General features: G+C 39.8%; 1 protein-coding gene, 1 long non-coding RNA gene and 1 other non-coding gene across 5 annotated transcripts; 2 read left to right on the top strand and 1 right to left on the bottom strand.

Annotated features, from left to right (window-relative positions):
- The first annotated feature begins 1,398 nt into the window (after positions 1–1,398).
- On the top strand, positions 1,399–18,338 carry LOC139586849 (uncharacterized). 3 transcript variants are annotated; one of them, XR_011678037.1, is made up of 5 exons: positions 1,399–1,556; positions 3,040–3,150; positions 3,960–4,052; positions 4,465–13,702; positions 15,350–18,338. It is a non-coding gene; the product is annotated as an uncharacterized lncRNA (long non-coding RNA). The 3 variants fall into 3 exon arrangements; XR_011678036.1 differs by having other exon boundaries at positions 1,402–1,556; positions 4,465–9,157; positions 10,938–18,338; XR_011678038.1 differs by having other exon boundaries at positions 1,402–1,556; positions 4,465–11,136; positions 13,518–18,338.
- On the top strand, positions 4,316–4,394 carry LOC139587575 (small nucleolar RNA SNORD87). Its single transcript, XR_011678447.1, has one exon. It is a non-coding gene; the product is annotated as a small nucleolar RNA SNORD87 (small nucleolar RNA).
- On the bottom strand, positions 5,872–15,356 carry MCMDC2 (minichromosome maintenance domain containing 2). Its single transcript, XM_071420502.1, has 14 exons — positions 15,257–15,356; positions 15,040–15,170; positions 14,889–14,948; positions 14,376–14,571; positions 13,262–13,384; positions 12,990–13,097; positions 11,610–11,738; positions 10,858–11,089; positions 9,002–9,207; positions 8,524–8,690; positions 8,015–8,191; positions 7,137–7,279; positions 6,513–6,622; positions 5,872–6,038 (listed from the first exon to the last, which is right to left on the bottom strand). The coding sequence occupies exons 1-14, from the start codon at positions 15,354–15,356 to the stop codon at positions 5,872–5,874; spliced, it is 2,049 nt and encodes a 682-aa protein (XP_071276603.1).
- Positions 18,339–19,412: the final 1,074 nt, after the last annotated feature.

Here is a 19,412-nt window from a genome sequence, read left to right as displayed (position 1 = left end):
TTGTAAGAATGAAAAATGCTTTTGCAATAAGAGTTAAAAACATGGAAAGTTATTAATGGATGGCACAGGGAGTACATCTCAGACTCAAGCAAGCTGCAAGACCTGTATCAGTTTCTCATTGTACATGATAATATTGTGAATTTATAGATGTTGTCTTCTTTCTGAAGACTTTAAAATTACATTTAGGAAAAAGGGAAAACAAAAACACTACCAAGAACAACTTTTGTTAAAAACGTATGGTAAAAGGTAGAGTTCTCCACAACCCCTGCAGTATTTACAACTAAATATTTACAATGCTCTGCAGGCAGCCAGAGAATCAGAGCAGCAAGCACTGTAGCTACTTACTGTAGCTGTATCCCTAAGACTTTTCCAGCATTTTATGGAATTATTATAGGCCTGTAAAAACATGTAAAATTTCAACAGCAGTTTTTCACTTAAGAAGTGTGGTGGTGTTTGCAGGGGTCCCAGGACGAGGGAAGAGACGAGAATCTTGACTCCATGTTTCAGAAGGCTGATTTATTTTGTGATATATATTATATTAAGAGAAAATGATATTATAACTATACTAAAGAGTAGAAGAAAGGATTTCATCAGAAGGCTAGCAAGGAAAGGAATAGAAAGGAATGATAATAAAATCTTGTGACTGACCAGAGAGTCCAAGACTGGCCATTAATTAAAAACAACCACATGAGACCAATCAAGGATGCACCTGTTGCCTTCCACAGCGGCAGATAGTTATTGTTTACATTTGGTTTCTGAGGCCTCTCAGCTTCTCAGGAGAAAAGATCCTAGCAAAAGGATTTTTCATAAAATATATCCATGACAAAGAAGAGTTACCCATATTTATGAATGAGGATCTTTTTTCCCTTGAGACAGCTTATTCTGCATCAGAAATATGCTTTTCCTTCCAGAAGACACCAGCTTAGGCAACACGCTCCCTTTGAGCAGGGCAAGAGCTTTTATCTTCTAGAAATTTACACAGCAGGATAGCAACAGATCCTCTGAACCTGCTTGCTTCAAACCTGATGTTTGGTTCCAGTGCTACATTTCCTAGGAACAACTCATACCCTCGTATACTGAAACAAGAGTTTGGCATTTAACCCTAGGAATATGCACGTACTTAGGAACACAGTTGTAAAATGCTTATACACTGCTATCAAAAGCTGGCATTCTTCATGGAGGAAGTTAAAAGATCCCAGCAAACTTCGGTCATTATCATCACAGCCGTTCCCTCGGAGGGATGGCACAGGTGAATTTCCCGCGGCCACAGCAGAGGAGCTGCCCTTTTGGCGCAGGGACCTCCCCTCCGGGCTGTTCGCAGCCGGAACTCCAGCAGCGCCTGCAGACCCAGATCATCCCCCTTCCCATCCCAATCCCGCCCGCTGCGCTCTCCCCGCGTCCCTCTGCGCGCGCAGCCGGAAGGCGCCGCTCCCGCCCCGCCCCGGTGCGCCGCGCGTATTTAGCGGGGTCCCGGCGGGAATCGCCCTTTCCCTTTCCAACGGGTACGGAACTGGAGTGGCCGCGCCTGCCCGCCTCCGTTCGGCGTGCGTGCCTCGGTGGGTGCTTGGATGGATGTGGCGGGGCCTGGCTGTGTCTGTAGGGCTCCCTTTGGCGGAGGAGCCGCAGGCGGTGGTTGGGAAGGGGGAATGCCCGGGCGTGGGACGTGCCCGTGCTGATCCGTGGCTTGGGAGCCGTCCTGCCGTGCCTCGGGCGTGGGAGCGGCCGACGAGTCTGATGAGTACAAATTGAAAGAGGGGAAGTTTGGGTTGGGTATTGGAGGAAATTCCTTACTGTGAGGGTGGTGAGGCCTCTGGAACAGGAAGATTGTGAGCGCCCCAAGGCATGGCGGCGTGTAAAGCCAGGCTGGATGGGGCCTTGAGCAGTCTGGTCTAGTGGGCGGTGTCCCTGCCCGTGGCAGGAAAGGGCTGGGACTGGATGATCGCTGAGGTCCGTTCCACGCCTTTAACATCCTGTGGTTCAGTGATCCCGCCGTGTGGATCCGCAGCGATCCGTGTGATTCCTCAGCCGCCCGACCCCCGCCGTGCTCCTTGGAGCAAGTCCTGCCCGGCAGTCCAGACATGTGCTCGTCTGAACAGTCGAGTGATTTCTGCCCTTCTCCGAGGAATTAGAAATGCTCCCGGGTGTTTAATGTGGGAAATCGGGATTTTTTGACATGGCAGGTCAAAGTAATGACTAATCTCAGGAACTGCAGGGATGGTTTCAGGTGCTTTTCTAAACAGCCGGAGCTGTCACTTGAACGAGGAGTGATCGTCACGCTGCCGTGGCTGTGCCTGTGTTCCCCTGGGCGCTGGGGTGGCGCAGTTCAGGCTGACACTCCAGCCACAGGATGCCCAGGAGAGCCGGTGCTGTGGGAGACCGCGATGGGCCTAATTACTGTGTGCCACGTGGTGGCTACTTGAAGCTGTCTCTTGGCTCATCAAGTCCTGAAAGGAATGACAGCTTGGACATTCAGAGATAGTTGGTTTTGCTGACAGATCGTTTTCATCAGCAAATGCCTGTCATAATTCAAAAGATAAATTTCCTTTTTTTTTTTCCTTCGGGGAATTGGGCAAGGGCTGTGAGGTGACCCAGACTATGCCCTTGTTTGGGTTATAGGCACGGATCCAAACTGCTGGGGTCTGGCAGGGACAGGGCCCCAGGAGTCTCAGCAGCCTCTGGGATAATGTTCTCCTGCATTACAGACTGTGGTGTGAGTGCTGACCTCAGTTCAACTTGTGGCAAAACATCAGTGAGTTCCCCAGAGTGTCACACGTGAGCTGGGGTTAAAGGCTGTACCCTGCCAGGGTGCTCCTCTCCCCAGCCTGGCTGATCATTAGGAGCACTGTACTTGTCCTGCAATTAATCATTGGAGCTTTTATGAAAATGGTCATGCCTCTGCTTAACCTTGATCTCAGCTGATGCTCTGTCCCAGGTAATAACAAGGAGAGCATGGGCTTAATGTTCCCAAAGAAGTGTTAATGTTTTCTGCTACTGGCTTAGCAGTGGAGCTCTCTGAATCAAATATCTTCATTGTTTTAGGCAAGAAGTGAAGCTCAAGATGAGTTTGTTGCTGGCTTTGGGAATCCTTAGTCTGGACTCTGCCATGCCTTGCAAGCAGAAAGATGCCACGTGAATTCTGGAACTACAGAAGTAAGTATTTCTTACTGTACTCAAAGATGTTGAGGGAAGCATCATGAAATCCAGGACAAGAGTTCTGAAACTGGTTAATGGCTTGCAAAGTCCCTTACAGATGGGAAAAAGAGAAATTTGATTGTATGTAGGGTTAAGAGGTTAAAATCTTAACAAAAGGTATTATGGCAGCTATAAAATCTCCTAAGACTTGCTCCCCAGAACAAAGCAGGTGCAATCCAAGAATCCCAAAGGAGTCAAGAGGGAGAGGCTTGTATCAGAGAACCTAGTTTTTAAGTGGGGAAACTTCTGATTGGAAGAATTCATGGATGTTAACTGACACGGAGAGAATTAAGTGAACAACAGTATGTTCAGATGACAATCCATGCTGGCACTACAACTGTGTCATCTTGGAATATATTCCACAGGGAAAGGTGGCTGTGGTAGTGAGATTTACCTGTAGAAAGATAATCACCATCTGGGGCTTGAATGTAAGAGAGGAATCTGCATTTTTGTGCCCAAACAGAGCTGTTTTTCTCTTGGTTGTACTCAGTCTGTTCTGTGCTTAGCAGTTAAAATGAAGGCTCTGCTTCAGCTCGTGGAAGTACAGCTCTTGAGACAAACTTAACCAATTCCCTTGTATTTAGTACCTGGAAAAAGCAGCCTTATATAGGCAGGAAATTGCTGGCATGGTGATGATGACCCTTTGCCGTTTACCCAACTGAATGTTGTGATGAGCAGTGTTGTATATCTGATGTGCCAGCTAATCAGTAGGGTTTTCCACTTTGATTTGCTCCTGTCATTTCTGATTTTATATCTTTTTTCCCAAGGCTCTGTGACATCAGATGACCACCTCCACTGTCTTCCAGCCTTGTGCCAGCAGGAGAGTCCACCCACTTGTAGAAGTGTGGGTGTTAAAGGAGGTCAGTTGTTTTTTTTACTGTCACAGTGCTCAGGCTCCTGCAGGCTGTACTGCCACCCAGGGAAAGCCTGTACTGGCCATGTTGGCTACTACTATCCTTGTACTGCTACAAGCCTTCCAGTTTTCAAGAGCTCATGGGAGAAGCTGGGGAGAAGCAAGGATAAAATGTTGTGCTCTTTCTGCAGAAAACCCCTTAATATTGCTTCTCAAAACCAGTGATTTATAAAGGAATTCTATTTCAGTCTACCCTTAAAGAGTAATTTTTCTGGCATAATGATGAGACTTTTGCCGTTTACCCATCTGAATGTTTTTTGATGTGTATCTTGAGATCTGAAATGCCAGTGACAGTAATACCTTTGTGTAAGATTAATTAAGGGTACAGGAAACTAACTCATTATTGTTATTGTTCTTAGTTTGAAAACAACAGCCTGGAATGTGGAGTTCTAATGCACTTGGAAATGCTTCCATTGTCCTTCCTGCTCATCAGAAATCCTGCTTGGTTCCATAGTACGGCGGGGAGTAGCTGTTCACTGAAAATGAATAATCTTGGAACGAAATTCAGGGTAGAGTGTCACTCTGGAAAGAGAAGTGGCCTTCTGGGCAGTCTGAGAACAGTATCAATTTTTGAGTGTATCAAATAAATGGATCAAAAGTGAATAAGGCAAAGATTAAAATGTGGGAAAATTTGTGCCGTCTAAATAAGTGTTTACAGTGTTAGTAGTGGGTATGAATAAAGTCTTGGATTTCTGTTTTCAGTAGCTTATTTTTTTGTTGAGGCGATGGGAGCAGTAGCACCGATCCTGCTGGATGGCATCCTGGGTGGGAGTAACACAAGCCTTAACTATTCAGCTTGTCCAGATTTGACAGAAGTCTGGACAATTTTACTGCAGCTTTTTTATTTAAGGTGTATTTCTTAGCTGCAAGGCTTGCTGAGGATTATGCCTAGTGCTATATCCTATAGGAACATCAAACACAGGAAGGCCCATACTGGGGAACCATAGGGTGCTCCAAACAACTCATCTCCTATCACATGTTCTTCATTTGTTTTTACAGTGAGGTAGAGCTGAACTCATTGAGTTACCTGCTTACCAGGTTGTCTAATTTTCTTTTACCTAACTGTAGCACTCTACTATCCCTTGCAGTCTATATAAAATAATGTAGAAACATTGGGTTTTGCAGATTGGGGTGGTTTGGTGGGTTTCTTTTGTGGTTTGTTTTGCGGGCTTTTTTGTTTTGTTTGGATTTTGGTTTCAGGAGCATCTGGCATCCTTGTTTAATCTCATATTGCTGTAATGTAAAAAAAGACACACAACATGAAGAAGTATGATAATACTTTTATACCTTTCAAAATCTATACACCATGAATAAGTAAAGACTGACTTAAACTATGAAGAGAAGATTTCTTATGTTCTTAAAACTCCTTAACCATTTGGGTGATACATTTGAAAGGAAGCAACAAGAGAAACTGCAGAATTCAGGTAGCTGAAATGAAACATCAAAATCTGAACTGGTGGTTTAATTTATAGTTGTCCTCTTATTAAAAATCCTGAACCCTAAATTACTCCTTGCTTAGCTGTGAATGGTAGCCAGGAGGAGAAGTTCTGGTTGGGGCTGTGTTCTGAAGCCATGGCTTTCCAGGATATCCCTCCTGCCTTCAAATAACTGACAAAACTTGTAATTCAAGTCCTGTCAGCTATGCTGTATTCCTTGCTAAAGCATCACTAAACTGTCCTCTAAATTTTTAGTAATTTTGGATTTCTAACTGTAACCTCTCAAAAAAGCCAAAGCCTCAGGCTTTACCTTTACTTAGAGTGGCGTTTTTACTCTTCATTAGTGTTAATGTGAATTCCTGGGCTATAGGCAGAAATAAACTTCAGGAGCTGATGGTGACACTGCATGAGGTAAATATCTCTCTGTTGCAGGGAGTTTTCATCACTGAGGTCAAATGGAAATACAGGATTTGGTGCCACACATAGTGGAGATATGCCTAGGCAAAGAAGAAATTAAGCTGTAAGACTTGATATTTGCCAGTACTTTGGGGGGAAAAAAGAGCTGTGATGCAAATTATGTAGCAATGCAATCCTAGATCATAATTCTTACCTTGCTTCCAAATCTGTGTGTGAACAAATAATGACTGGTGCTTAATAAACAAAACAAGTCCAATGTTTTTTGTTTGCCCAGGGAGGGAAGTCTGTCCTTAGCTTAACCTGAGCCAGTGTTAGAAGAGCAATTCCTTAAATAAACCGGTATGAAGGACAGACTTGGTGCTGGCCTGTGGCCTCATTACATACAGCACTGAGACAAACTGACAGACTCCTCCAGTACCAGTCTTCAGCAGTGGAAGTTCTAGATTTTGATTTGAAATTACCTGCTATTGCAATCAATGGATGTAGAATTTGTTCAGACTGGCAGATGTGACAGTGATGTACCAAAGTCTAAGGAACTGTCCTGCATTATTTACCATGTTTTAGGGTCAGCGATGACTCAAGTAACAAGATGGCAATCACTGCATCTTCCTCAAGTACTCTCTGCCTTAAACTGAGCTTGGCATGAGCCTTAGCCAGTGAAATCCTAAGAGATCAATATAAGCATGTCAGAAATAAAAAATAACTGCAGGCATGAATGCAATGTGTACTGCCCTGTATCAAGCACTTGTGTGAATTACAAGTTAACACTGGGGTGTTTTTTTTCATACTTCAGCTCTGCAGTTACGTCTACCACTGACAAAATACATACTATGCATGAACTTCTTGTGCTAAAAAGTGGAACTTGCCACGTTATCCATTAATACTTTTTTTGCTTCCATAATAAAGCTGTACATATTTAAATCCTTTTTTTTTTTTCTAGATAGCTTTAATAATGAAATGTTTTGTAAATAGCTGGGGTTTTTGGTTTTATTTTGCCTGGCAAAGCTGTTTGAACTTGGGTTTCTTTTAGCAGTGTCAATATATAAAATAAATGGCATTCATAAATAGATTATTTATGCTTGAACTTTTCAAAACATGAATCTCTTGTAGCTTTTTATTAAACAAGCTCCTGTGCAGATTAGCACAATTTCTCTTTGAAAATGGAAAGTAGGACATACAGAATTTTTAGAGCAGAGGCTGATAATGTTGATCCATGAATGGAATCTCTTCTCACCCTGCGACTTGCAAGATAATAGCCCTGAATGAGACTTTCTGCTTCTGAACTCAGTTCAACATGAAGATTCCTAGCAAACAAAATAAACTAGAGAGAGGGCATGAACTTTAAATATTTACCAGGAAAAGAAAGAATTACCCTTTTTTCACACCTTTTAATACACCAGTGGCATAGTCATACAGGCTGGACAATATATTCTACAAATAGCTTTACTAGTAAAGACAGTTGTCACCATTTGGCTATACTGAATAAGAAAAATATGAAGGATAATAATAAGGACACATCTTGGATAGTAAACAAAATTATGGAATGGTTTGCGTTCAAAGGGATCTTAAAGGTCATCCCATTCCAACTTTATTCCAATGGACTCCCATTGCCCGTTGGAACTCCCGTTCCAACTTTACTTTCCACTAGACAGGGTTGCTCAGAGCCCCATCCACCCTAGCCTTGAGCACTTCAAGGGGGAATCATCTGTTAGTTATGCTACAGCTATTGACAATTTAATTAGAATTCAATGTTAACTTCTACTGGTGGTTGTAAACTTTTTGGTCAAAAATAGATACTGGACATCTGTTCTCATGTGAATGTTAACGTAGTATATTTTCCAGAAACACGTTCAAACTGTATTATAACTGACCCTTTTCAAGATCTGAAGCTGTTTTTGTCAACGATCCTAATAGTGCTAGTGGAAATATGGTGGGGGAAAGGGCAGGAAGTGAGTATTAAAAGTAAGCAGACAGCAGAGAGAACTTTCTGATGCCAAACCCAGTATGATATTCACAAATATAATGCATTTCTAAATTATTGTGTATAATTTGTTACCTCCTCATAATCCTGTGTTCTGAACTGCTGTGAAACTTTGTACAGCATGGCTTCAGGATTAATGGCTTTTTTCAAGGTGTGATGTGCAACAGGAGAAGACAGGCGACAGGAAGGAAACTCATTGTAGATCAAGAGCCCAAAGCCATCTACAAGGTTAACTGGAATCAAACTCACATCCTAAGGAAAAGATCCACAGAAAGAAAACATTACATATTTATTTTGGGCTTTTGACTTGTAGAAGCATCACAGTGTTTTATATCTGAAATATCGTGTATCCACTTATACTGCAAGATTATCTAATGAATTACCTGTACTGTATGTTGTTTGAATGACACCTACTTTTTTGGGAAAGCTATCTCATTTTAGAAGATACTTGATTTAAAGTTATTAAAGTTGTGACTTTCTGGGAACGACTAACAAGTTTTAATGCTTTCATTATTTTATTGGTGGAAATAAACACCAGTGACAGCTATAGCACAGTTCCTCTCAGAAAAAGGCATGTGCTTTACCATCTGTCCTATTAGAAAGTTCTCCTTTTGTATATGTTTCTTTGAGGAAGAGTCCACATCTACAAAGGACCAAAAGTTGGTCTGAACTGAAACAGTGACTTGTTGGTCAGCCTCTTCTCCATACTTCTTCCCAGGAATAAATACTGTTGTTGTTCTGCTCTCTAGCACTAGGATAAGACAAAATTCATCAGTTATGTGATGGATTTAGCTTAGCTATAAATTCTAGTCCCACACACATCTGAAATCAGTAATGATTATGATTTTGCTGAATTGTTATGAATAATGAACGTCTGTAATGTAGCAGATTTAAGTTTACAGGGCCTTGGCTTTTTTGTCCTTGTGTCCTACACAGACCCATTAAAAACAGTGTACAGATTTTTGCAGCATTTGAGGGCCATAAGCTGGGGAACAAACCTAGCCTTAAATTTGCATTTTTATTTAGTTCCGTCCCCTCATTTGTTAGGAGGTAGGAGATTACCAGACTGTAGAAGTTCAAGTTTATCCTTTTTATATGAACTTAAGTCTCCTATGTAACAGATGCCACCCTTGGCCAGCACAGCACTGCAGGCTTGAATACTGGCACTTCCAGTTCCGTGTTTATCTTTGGACACAGAAGGGAAAAGGTCACTGGAAGGTGGGTGTCGTACGCCACGGGGCAGAAGACATAAACTGTAATTCAGAAGCCTGGAGGATTAAATAATTCTGTCAGTCATAAATTGTTAAATTATTAACTTCTAAAAAAACTTGATAAGTATTTAGACTCACTTAGAAACAACAACAACAAAAGTCCTTAACATGAAACCAGCATCAAAACTAAATGTTTAAATACAAAAGGTTCAAGCCTGCTTTCTAACAACTGTCATCAAGACACTTTCTTATGGATTAAACATGAGGCAAATCATGGGTTGCAGAAGTAAATCCTAAGAAATCAAAGACATCTCATAATTTAACCTCACATTGTTAACTCCTCTTTTTATTCTACAGAAACTTTTCCAGTGATTTAAAATTTTAGAGGATTAGTAATTCTGGCCATCTGGGAAAAATGAAAAGGCTGGAACTTGTAAGCTCTGCCTTCCTGAGTTACACACTCCCCTCCAATTCTTTTGGAGAAATAGGGTATAAAAATTCTTTTTCATCCCCTGTGCTATGTTCTTTGGCACAGAGAGGTTGCAGATTGTCTGTCTGGTTCCACAATCAAAGCTTCTTAATGATTTTAAGATGTCAGAGCATGGTTTGCCCCACTATAATGACCTGGAAGAAAATTACTAAGTAAAATTAGTAAAAAGTAGTAACTAGGGTATTGCAGCAATGGAAATATGTAGGGAATGCCTACTTTGACAGGCTGCTGATAGTGAACACTGTGCTAATGCAAAATAGTACAAATTACAATATCAACCATGATTTACAGTGTGCAAGTGTTTTAATATTAACCAGATGTTTTGATTCTTAAAACACAGAACTGCTGTTTGTCTTAAGAAATTTAACCTGTGAAAAAAGAAATCTTGCAGTTCACGTTTTTAAAAATTTGAACTAATTCCTACAACTAAATTTTTAAAAGGTCAAAGTTTTGGCATTTTTTTCACAACAAAAAATATTAGTGAATTGGTTGAATAACTTCCAAATGAAAATAAAATTCATGCCCCTTTCAGAGATCTTGAGTTATGACAGGAGAAAGTGATTTTGCTTAAATTAATGTAAATCTGAGCATATTGTACTTTTCTGCAGTGTATGTAAAATTGTATTAACAGTTTATTGTTGCATGAATAGGTAAATGGATAAAATGCATAGTGAAAAATACTTAAAGGCAACAACAAACAGATTTATGATTATGTGTAAAGATGCATGTGAGTTCTGATACCCTATTTGAATGGTTTTTATGAAAAAGAGATAAAAATGTAAGTATCTATTTATACACTGGTTATTTATTCAAAGGCCAGTAGCTGGGAATCAGTGATGAGAGAGCTTACATTGACACAAGGTTTGAAAAGTTGAGCCCTTTGTTTTTGTTACCAGCTTCTGGGACAGCCTTCAGTTTTGATTTTAGAGGAATGAGCTTTTATCTGAACTCTGCAAAACAGTGCTAGTTAGTGTTAAATTTTTATCATAATCTTATGAGAGTTTTAAAAAGTTTTATAATTAATGAAGTTCTGATCTAGAGTTACCATGTGAGAGAAAAATGTCCAAGGGATAAAAATTGAGTATTTAACTAAGTTGGAGCCTTGTATATTCTTTTAAAATGAAGTCTGTAGCTTTTCATGTCAGACCAATCCTATTATCTTTAAAAAGACTAGATTTTAAGTTCTAATTTCTGTGGAAAAAATGGAATCTCTTTACCTGTCAATTACTAGTGGGTCACTTGTCATAATCAAGAGATCCAGATAATCTGAATTTTCTTTTTCACATGTCTGTACTAGACTCAGCAATATTGCAAGTTTAAGAGTATTGTAAGTGCCTGGTGGAACAACTTGAGAAGCAAAGATGTTGGCCAGGACAGCAGTAAACCTCCAGCATGAACTTGAAGTCAGTGAGAGCAGATACTTAAAATTGTCACTGACAAAAGAAGGACCTAATAGAAACAAAGTACAGGTGAACACATCAAGGAGACCTATGCAGGTAAGTTAGTACAAATCACCAGTCTTGATACAGGAGTCTTGATACAAAAACTTACCAAGAACAAATATATCTTTATATTAAGCACAAATTCAGAATGTAAGCATCTGACACTTAATATTACTTTTAAAAAGGTGGCAGACATGATCTGTTAGAATTGATGCAATAAGAAAGGAAAAACAAACTGAAATATCAGGTTCATTTTATATGATTACAAAGTACTTTCTAATGGATAGAAGATGGAGGAGAAGTTGAAGAACTACTACATAATTAGGGAGTTTCTCAATGCATGGATATCAGGCAAAAGCAGATATTCTCAAATAACAGCAAGTACAGATTTCAGGCTGTACGAGGAAAGTCCCTGAGTAGTTTTGAACACTAGACCTCTAGATAATAAAAAAATGTATCAATTATCAAGATTTTTTTTCTAAGAGGTTTTCCAGGGTTTAAGTAAATTTTTAATGGAACTTTCTTACCATTTGGTTTATAGAGCTGTACACTATTGACTTCTATACATGCAGTCATTTGTAAGCCATTTTGTACACAAGCTGGAATTCCTATAATCCTGTAGTGGTTTCCTATTGTCATTTTATTGGCCAGTTCATCTGCAAATAATAAAAAACTAAGTGCAGGGGGGCAAAGCTACGGATATGTTAGCACATAGAAACAGTTTTAAAGACATGGTCAGAAAACTTCTACACATTCTGAATGTTTGATTTTATGATTTAACATTGGCACAAAACAGCTGGAGGCCAGATTGATAATGGACTAGAATAAAATGAAACATACAATTTTAATTATTTAGTGCAAAAGATAAGGAAGGCACACCAGGTTAGGGAAAATAGATTTCATGATAAAGAAAATGAACAATGCACTAGTCGTGCATTGAAAATAAAATGAATAGTTTTTTGCAAGTATATTTCCTACTCTGAAGTTTGTGGCATTACCACTATCAGTCACTGTCCTATAAAATGTCAGAAAAAAACCCCAACACAATAAAAAGGAGATACAAACTACACAGATTTCAAAAAGACCCACAAATAGCTTTGTGAACCTTTATATTCTTGTGCACCTTAGGAAACCAAATCCCATTGATTTTTTGAAAATGAGAATTAGATCCAACCAGATCTCAATCTCAGCCTGAGAAACACTGTAACCACACAGAGCACTATAGCTAGCAGAAATTTACTGCATGCAACTCTCAGTATCTTAACCATAGATTGTTCTATAAATTTTTATTATAATTTTAGTACTACTAGTTCTTTCTATGTAGTTTTCAATAAATGAACCATATAATTCCCTAGACTATTGGAATGGATGAGGATTTTTTGTTGCTTGTTTCTGTGTTTGTTTGGGGTATTTTTAAGAATTAATGGAAGTACGTTGCTGAGTTGTGATTTTAGTTGGATATTAACATTAGAAATCACTTAATGTTCGTGGTGGATGGTAGTGGTAGTAGAAACCAAAAATCCTGCTGGAATGTGGAAAACAGCTAGATTGAGTAAGGATGTTAAATATACATGAAGTTAGTACAGAACAGCATGACCAAAGGAAGTAGAAAGGAGGAAAAAACAAGCAACTTATAATAACACTGCCGAGCTGGCCAGGGGATTTTAATTAAACAGAGGTGTAAAAGTGACACAAGAATTTTGCTATGTACACTCTGCAATCACCTCTGCACACTGCTTTGTCACCTAGCTACTTTTTATAAAATTAGAGGGGGGAGTACAGAAAGAACTGCAATATAAATAATGACTTTCACCATTTTAGCAAAAAAACCCCAAAACTACAATTGCAAGGGATTCTTATAGATCAATTCTAAAACATTTTTGACAGAACTCCAAAGTTCAGCTTACCTCTCAAGAACAATGTAAATGCCTGAATCCTAAAATGTGATTTATCAATGGAATATCCTTTCAAAGCATTCAGAATTTTAGCATCAATCATTTCAACTATTTGTTTATCTTTCAAAACAAAGGCAAAGAAAAAGGTTAATTCTCTTGAAAACATCTTTTTAAAAGACTGGTGTATTTTAAGTGGGCTTTTTCCACTTAAATATTTTATTTGCTTATTGTATAACAGAAGTAGGAAACTACCAGATCTAAAAGTAAGGTTACATAGATCCTACCACCAAGTACTCTAAATTTCATGTCTTCCTGCAGTGGTGAAGAACACAAGCTACACACAAAATCAGTCCTCACTGTAGCAGACTCTGTAGCTCCAGGGCAATGCACTCTGATGCACCTAAACCCTAAAAAAAAAAGATAATAATTTACCAACCATTTAAAAGGAAGACATAGTTCTAGTTTTAAATTTCCCATGGAGAACAGAAGCAATTAAAATACTGGACAGTGAAATTCTAAATTTATTATGTGTTTCTTCAGATGAGCCTCCCTTACATATGGCACTAAAATAATCCATGTGATTCATCGTGTTTGGCCACGAGATGGCAGTTTCCCACTGCACATTCCCAAGATGAACGGCTGGGCCGGGCTTTCTTGGGGAGCGAGCCACTGCGGCTTCTGCCTGCCGTGGGAATGGCATGGGACATGGACAGTCACTATTAGAGGTACGTGTCCTCATAAAGATGTCTGTGTGACTTAATCTGCAGCCTCCAAACTCTGGGATTTTGCATCTCTTTTATAACTGTATGGACTCTCTTACAGAAGAAGCAAAAAACAGCCTTAAAGTACTTAGGGCCTCTCTCGGGAATGAGGCAAGCAGTTCAGTAACACTACCCAAAGCAGTAGTTCCACAGAAGTCAACTACTCATCAAAGCACCACTTGTTCTATGCTAGAAGCTTTTGCCAGCCACCTAAAACATATTGTCCTGTGGTGTTTTTTTATAGACAAACAGTTTCCAAGAAAAAGGTATGTTAATAGTTTAGCTTATTTACTTTTGAGATATTTTATTGTTATTTAAGATATTTAAGTATTAAGTTATTTAAGATATTAAATATGTTCAAGTTAAATGGGTGACTTATGTTTTCTTCTATAAACTATCTTCAGCATTAGGAAAAAGGATTGCTGGCATAGCTGTTCTTCCAAAACATTTAACAATGCTGAGCAAGTCCACTCCTTTCAATTAACAAAAGTCCTGCTGTGTTCATTGCAAAAATGTATGCATATGCAACAAAACTATATAGGAAAATACCTTTGTTAGGCTAGGCTTAATGTCTTATTACCAAATTTATTTAAAAGCTTTTGAAATAGTACAGAATAATTTTTATATTTTTTACTACCTTCAGAGAATGGACAGGTTTCCTCAGTACAAAGAAATCTTGCTCCTTGTGTGTATTTTGTTACAGTTCCCATTGCAATCACTATCCCTTCAGACATATAAAATCTTTGAGATGTGTAATTAAAGGGATATGCAGAAAGACTCAGAACATAACTCGGTAAAGGTGGCAAATGGGTTGGTTTCAGCAATATACTGATCTAGCAAGAGACACAATAGCATTGACATAAAAACATATTTTTATTTAAAACTGCTTTACTTTTTATGGACAAACACACAATGTGATACATAACTGTTAAAAATTTCAGAAACACATGAAGGGTAACTAGGTTTCATATTAATTCATCTCACAATTGCAATGTGGTAGGGTGAGACTTCCAGCTATTTTCAATTATTAATAATTTAAATAATACTGCAACCAAAGGGAAAATGAAAACTTAACACAATAATATTTGCTAATATTTCACTATACTTAGAAGATTCAAGATCTAAATGGAGAAAACCAATGGAGACTCACCTGGGCTTCTGTCTGCAATTGTTCAATTAATGATAGTGTCTTAATGGCTACAAAGCATACCTGTGATGGAAAAATAACTTCATTTAAGAAAGGAAAATCTTGTTAAAATTTAGAGGATGCACTTTTGCCTATTCATCTGTTATACACTTACTGACTGAAAAATCTGTGCAGCTTGTAGGGGATTATGAAGAATATAGTTTCCAAGAGTTGCATCCAATTCAGCAATGTCAGAAGGATTAATTGAAATAATGAAACGATAAACAGCATAACTTTGTTTTGAGTCTGTAAGAGCAAAAACTTTTTTAAAATAATGGATTTGTTAACATAACATTATGTATCAATTCAACAGACTATGTATTGAGTAATACCATTATATTTTTTGCAATCATGTACAAATTTCTGAAGGCCACCACTTCTGTCAAGGTAGACAAGGACAACTTCCCTCATTTTCTGTATTTCAGGATCCATCTTCCAAGATGTTTGCACACTTTACCCAGCTGTGGGAATAAACCATGAAGAAATGATGGTAGCACTGGCCATGCTGTAACAGTAATAATAAAGGTACATACTAACAAAGCCACACAAAATTAAAATAGTCCCTTTTTGAAGCTAGGCAATTCTTGAAGGATTTTTAAAATTCAGTTCAAAGCTCTTTGCAATGACTGACACATACTCTATTTCTAGAGTAAATTTCTGAAGAATGCTCTAGTATTTTCATTTCCTTGGTGAATTATTTCACTCTCCTAATTCCGCAACCCATGAAATTAAAGTCTCTGTTTAATTTAACCTCCCCTGTAGATTTTATAATCAGTCTATCAAAAGTAAGACTTAAAATTGTATCTCCCTTATTTGAGAAGTCTGTCATAGCTGTTAAAAGTGTGAAACTGGGCAACATCCCTTTTCTTAAAATCTGACTTTCCTACCCTGCTGTGATCTCCTGTAGCACCTACTTAAGGTGCTGATCTTGCCCTTACTTCCATGCATGTACACAGATGTTCAATTCTGATTCCCACTGGCAAAGCTTTTACAACTACAGTTTTGGTTTGGAAGCTGACCTTGCTCTTCAGTGAGGTTTTCATTGTGTATTACCCACATCTCTTTCAATTTTTTTTTTTTTTTAAAGAGTAGAGTCTTGTACCATGAAGCACTACTTTGCAGAATTTAGAAGGAAAATTACTAAGGCCAAAATATGCTATTTTGTATATATGCATCTGTTTCAATGTCTTTCATATTTTCTTCTGCAAAATGTCCTTAGTTCTCTCTGTAGATGACCAATATGAAACAACACTCAAATCTTCAAAAATAAGACTTAGCTACCTGGTTAAGGATAGGACATGGAATTACTGAGCTGATGAGGGATCAAAGCTCACAGCATATGAGAGATTCCTTGTAGGAGTTCACAGAAATTACTTTGGGAGAACAAACAGATGAACATCCAAAAGGAGTAACTGGATTCCAGCACAAATGCAGTGTGGCAGCAGCATAAACCCTGTGGCCTGAGACCTGTACACTGTGGGCTGAAACGTGTTTAATGCCTGAAGTAACAAAGGCACAAGTTAAAAGACAATTTATAATAGGGATCCCCCCCGCCCCCACCCCTCAAAGAGTAATCTTTGGGATTACTCCTGCACGATTATTACTCCATCCCTTGAATATTCAGCAAGAAGGGCTAAAAGAAATGTACACACATAGATCCACTGTATCTCCCTGGATCCTGTGTTACCCAGACTGGACACGCAGGACACCACATATGATAGGAAGGACTGAGCTATGGCCCCGCTCATTGTGCACTGAGCAGCCAGCACCTAAGCTTCGGAAAATAAAGCCTGACCAGGGTGATGGCGTTCACCAGTGTCCCCACAGCCAGCTAACCCCACTCCAGGTGTGACTCGGCACCTCAGCAACTCCTGCCTCTCTTCACTCCATGCCACCGGCACCTCTGCTTCACAGACCTCCCCACCAGCTGTTCACCAGGCTTCCTGAGCCCCGTCCTCCCCTGGCGCTGCCGGGTCGGCAGCAGCGGGCACCGCGGGGCCCCGCGGGGCCGCGACGCCGCTCCCTGTGCCCGCCGCAGAGGCAAGGCTGCCCTGCACGGAGCGGCAGCGGGGGGCCCAGCAGCGAGAGCTCGGCAGCGAGGGCACAGCAGCGGCGGGACGGCGCTCCCGGCGCCTCCCCCTCAGCCGGCGGCGCGGGGAGGGCCACGACCCGCAGGGCTCGGCCGGGCAGGGGCAGCGCCCGTCTTCAGTGCGAGCCCTCAGGGAAGGCAATTCCCAGCCCATGCCACACCCACAGCTGCCCCAGCCCCGCGGCCACCGCCGGGACTGGCGCCTCGGCCCCACACAGCTCCTGCCTTCACCCTCGGGCAGGGCACTGGGCACGGGCCATGGCTCTGTCAGCGTGCAAAGCACTGCGGCAACCTACTTACAGAACCATTTTATCTCATTGCATATTTAATTGTTGCCTTTAGCAATGGCAGGCACTCCCAAACTTAGCTCTCCGGGAGAGCACCTCTGAACTCTTATTTGTGTCGTATTTGAGTTCACATTTTTACAACCATCGTGCTTTTCAGTCAGTCCATCTTTCCTACGGTCTCTCGTTCCCCCCTCAGGCCAAAAGATCGGAGACCACAGCAGCAGCACAGAGAAAGGCCTGCTTCTCATGGGGTGCTTTGGCTCCATCTCTACAAGGGGAGCAACAATCAATCCCCTTCTGCTCCAGAACGCAGAACAAAAGCCCAAATTTTGCCTCCCTCTATTACCAAACCAGGAAAGGAGTAGCACAGGTGGTTTCTGTGCAGGTCCACTCTCCTCTCTAGGCTTTACCACCTGTTTTGGGTATTACTTGTCAGAGCTCAGCCTCCGGTGAGGCAGCTACAACACTCCAAACACACGAATTACTTGGAAACCATCCTCATGGGATGCACAGAGATGTGGAACAAGAGCACTGGGGTACAGAAATACCGTGAGGCTTTATTGCCTGATGTTAAACAGTCTGTTAACCTTTAGTTCAAAGAACTTAAGTACTTCATTCACACTTTGCCAATTTTTAAGCTGCTCTTCCAAAAATAACTTCAACTGCCACACTATTTTTTAAGAACTGCTGAATTCTGACCAAAAAAAAAAAACCCCAACAAAACCCAAAAAACAGCAATAACAAAACCCTTCATCCAGTCAGGCAGCTAGCTATGAACATCTTAGAATTCAAGGCAAAAATTAAAAAGGGTGCTAGTTCCCACAACAATTTCTGAAGTATTTACTCTCCTTCCCATCCCTCTACAGCCCTGTACCTCCTTGCCACAAAGAGAAGGTAGTTACAGTAGCCATATAATTACACAATAATTTCAGGAGCATACAGACTAAAAATTCAGTACGAGAATGGATACTTCCTTTCATACTACCAATTTGTTTCCCAGTCCATTAGCAAGCCATGTTAAAAAAAAAAACAACAAAACCAAAACACAAAAACCAAACAAAAAAATCACCTAACCAACCAAACAAACCAATAAACAAAAACTCAAAAAACCCCAGAATCAAAACAACTGACAACCGCCTCCCCCCACCCCCAACCAAAAACCCCAGGGCTTGTACTTCCAAATTATATTAATGCCAGAGAAACTAATCACATAGTTGTCCGTTGTCCTGAACAGCTTTTTTCAACCCTTGCAGAAGAGAACTATGGAAAATAAGTCCCAAACCACCATTCTGCTCCCACAAATGATACAGTTCCTTCCTTCCACCCCTGCCAATGTCAATTCTTACTTTTTACCCAATCACTCCTTTCAAAACCTCATGTAGCAACTGCTAAGCATCACTTAACCACTATGCAGGAGACTGTGCTCTAGGAGATAAGCAATAAATCCTGTTTTACTTTCCACTTTTCTAATGTATTGACAAAACATTTATTTCAAAAGACTTATGATTTGATACACTCTCTCCCCCTAGGTTCACAATTCTTATCAGATCTGGACACAGTATATTTATTTTACTGCTTATTTTGCCAAAACCAAGGTGACTTAGATACTGAAATTTATGTAATATTCATTCAATTTATGTATCATTATGATGCATCAGTATCTAACCAGACTTCTCTCAAATCAAGGCATTTAACTGAATCTGTTTGTGAACAAAAAACGCTGAACATTTTTGGAGTAACAGACAAAAATAAGTTGTTATTTACAAGTAATATATATAATAAAACTACTACCATTATATGCCTTTTATACACTGTAACTGCAGTCAATTTTTGCATTAAAAAAAATTTCCTTAAACAGAAATTGTTCAGAATTATGTTTGTCCATACACGTGTATGTTATGAGAAATACAATAGCTTTTCACATTTTTTAAATTATCAGTGTAATTTACATTTTTCCCCCAATATCAAGTGAAGATTTTAAAATGGTGCAAACTGAAACACAAAGACAAGTAGCTATGAGCGCTGAAATACAATTAATTTGGAACATAAGAGTGTTTTAAACTACCAATCTGTGAGAAAAATCCCTAATATTTGGCATGATCATCTCACCAC

The sequence above is a fragment of the Agelaius tricolor genome, unplaced genomic scaffold (assembly GCF_023055355.1).
Source record: "Agelaius tricolor isolate 1412-34295 unplaced genomic scaffold, bAgeTri1.0.p SCAF_2, whole genome shotgun sequence".
NCBI classification, from domain to species: domain Eukaryota; kingdom Metazoa; phylum Chordata; class Aves; order Passeriformes; family Icteridae; genus Agelaius; species Agelaius tricolor.
Note: the sequence above shows the minus strand (reverse complement) of the source record. Positions and strands in the feature narration are given on the sequence as shown.

What these genes read in the sequence shown, in the direction of transcription:
- MCMDC2 (XM_071420502.1), bottom strand. Translation starts at nt 15,356, where the DNA reads ATGGATCCTGAAATACAGAAAATGAGGGAAGTTGTCCTTGTCTACCTT. An exon ending in AACCTGTCCATTCTCTGAAG is followed by an intron (nt 13,385 to 14,375) that starts GTAGTAAAAAAT and finishes TTTTTTTTTTAG; the next exon opens with GGTTTAGGTGCATCAGAGTG. An exon ending in ATCGCTGACCCTAAAACATG is followed by an intron (nt 6,039 to 6,512) that starts GTAAATAATGCA and finishes TTCTTTGCCTAG; the next exon opens with GCATATCTCCACTATGTGTG.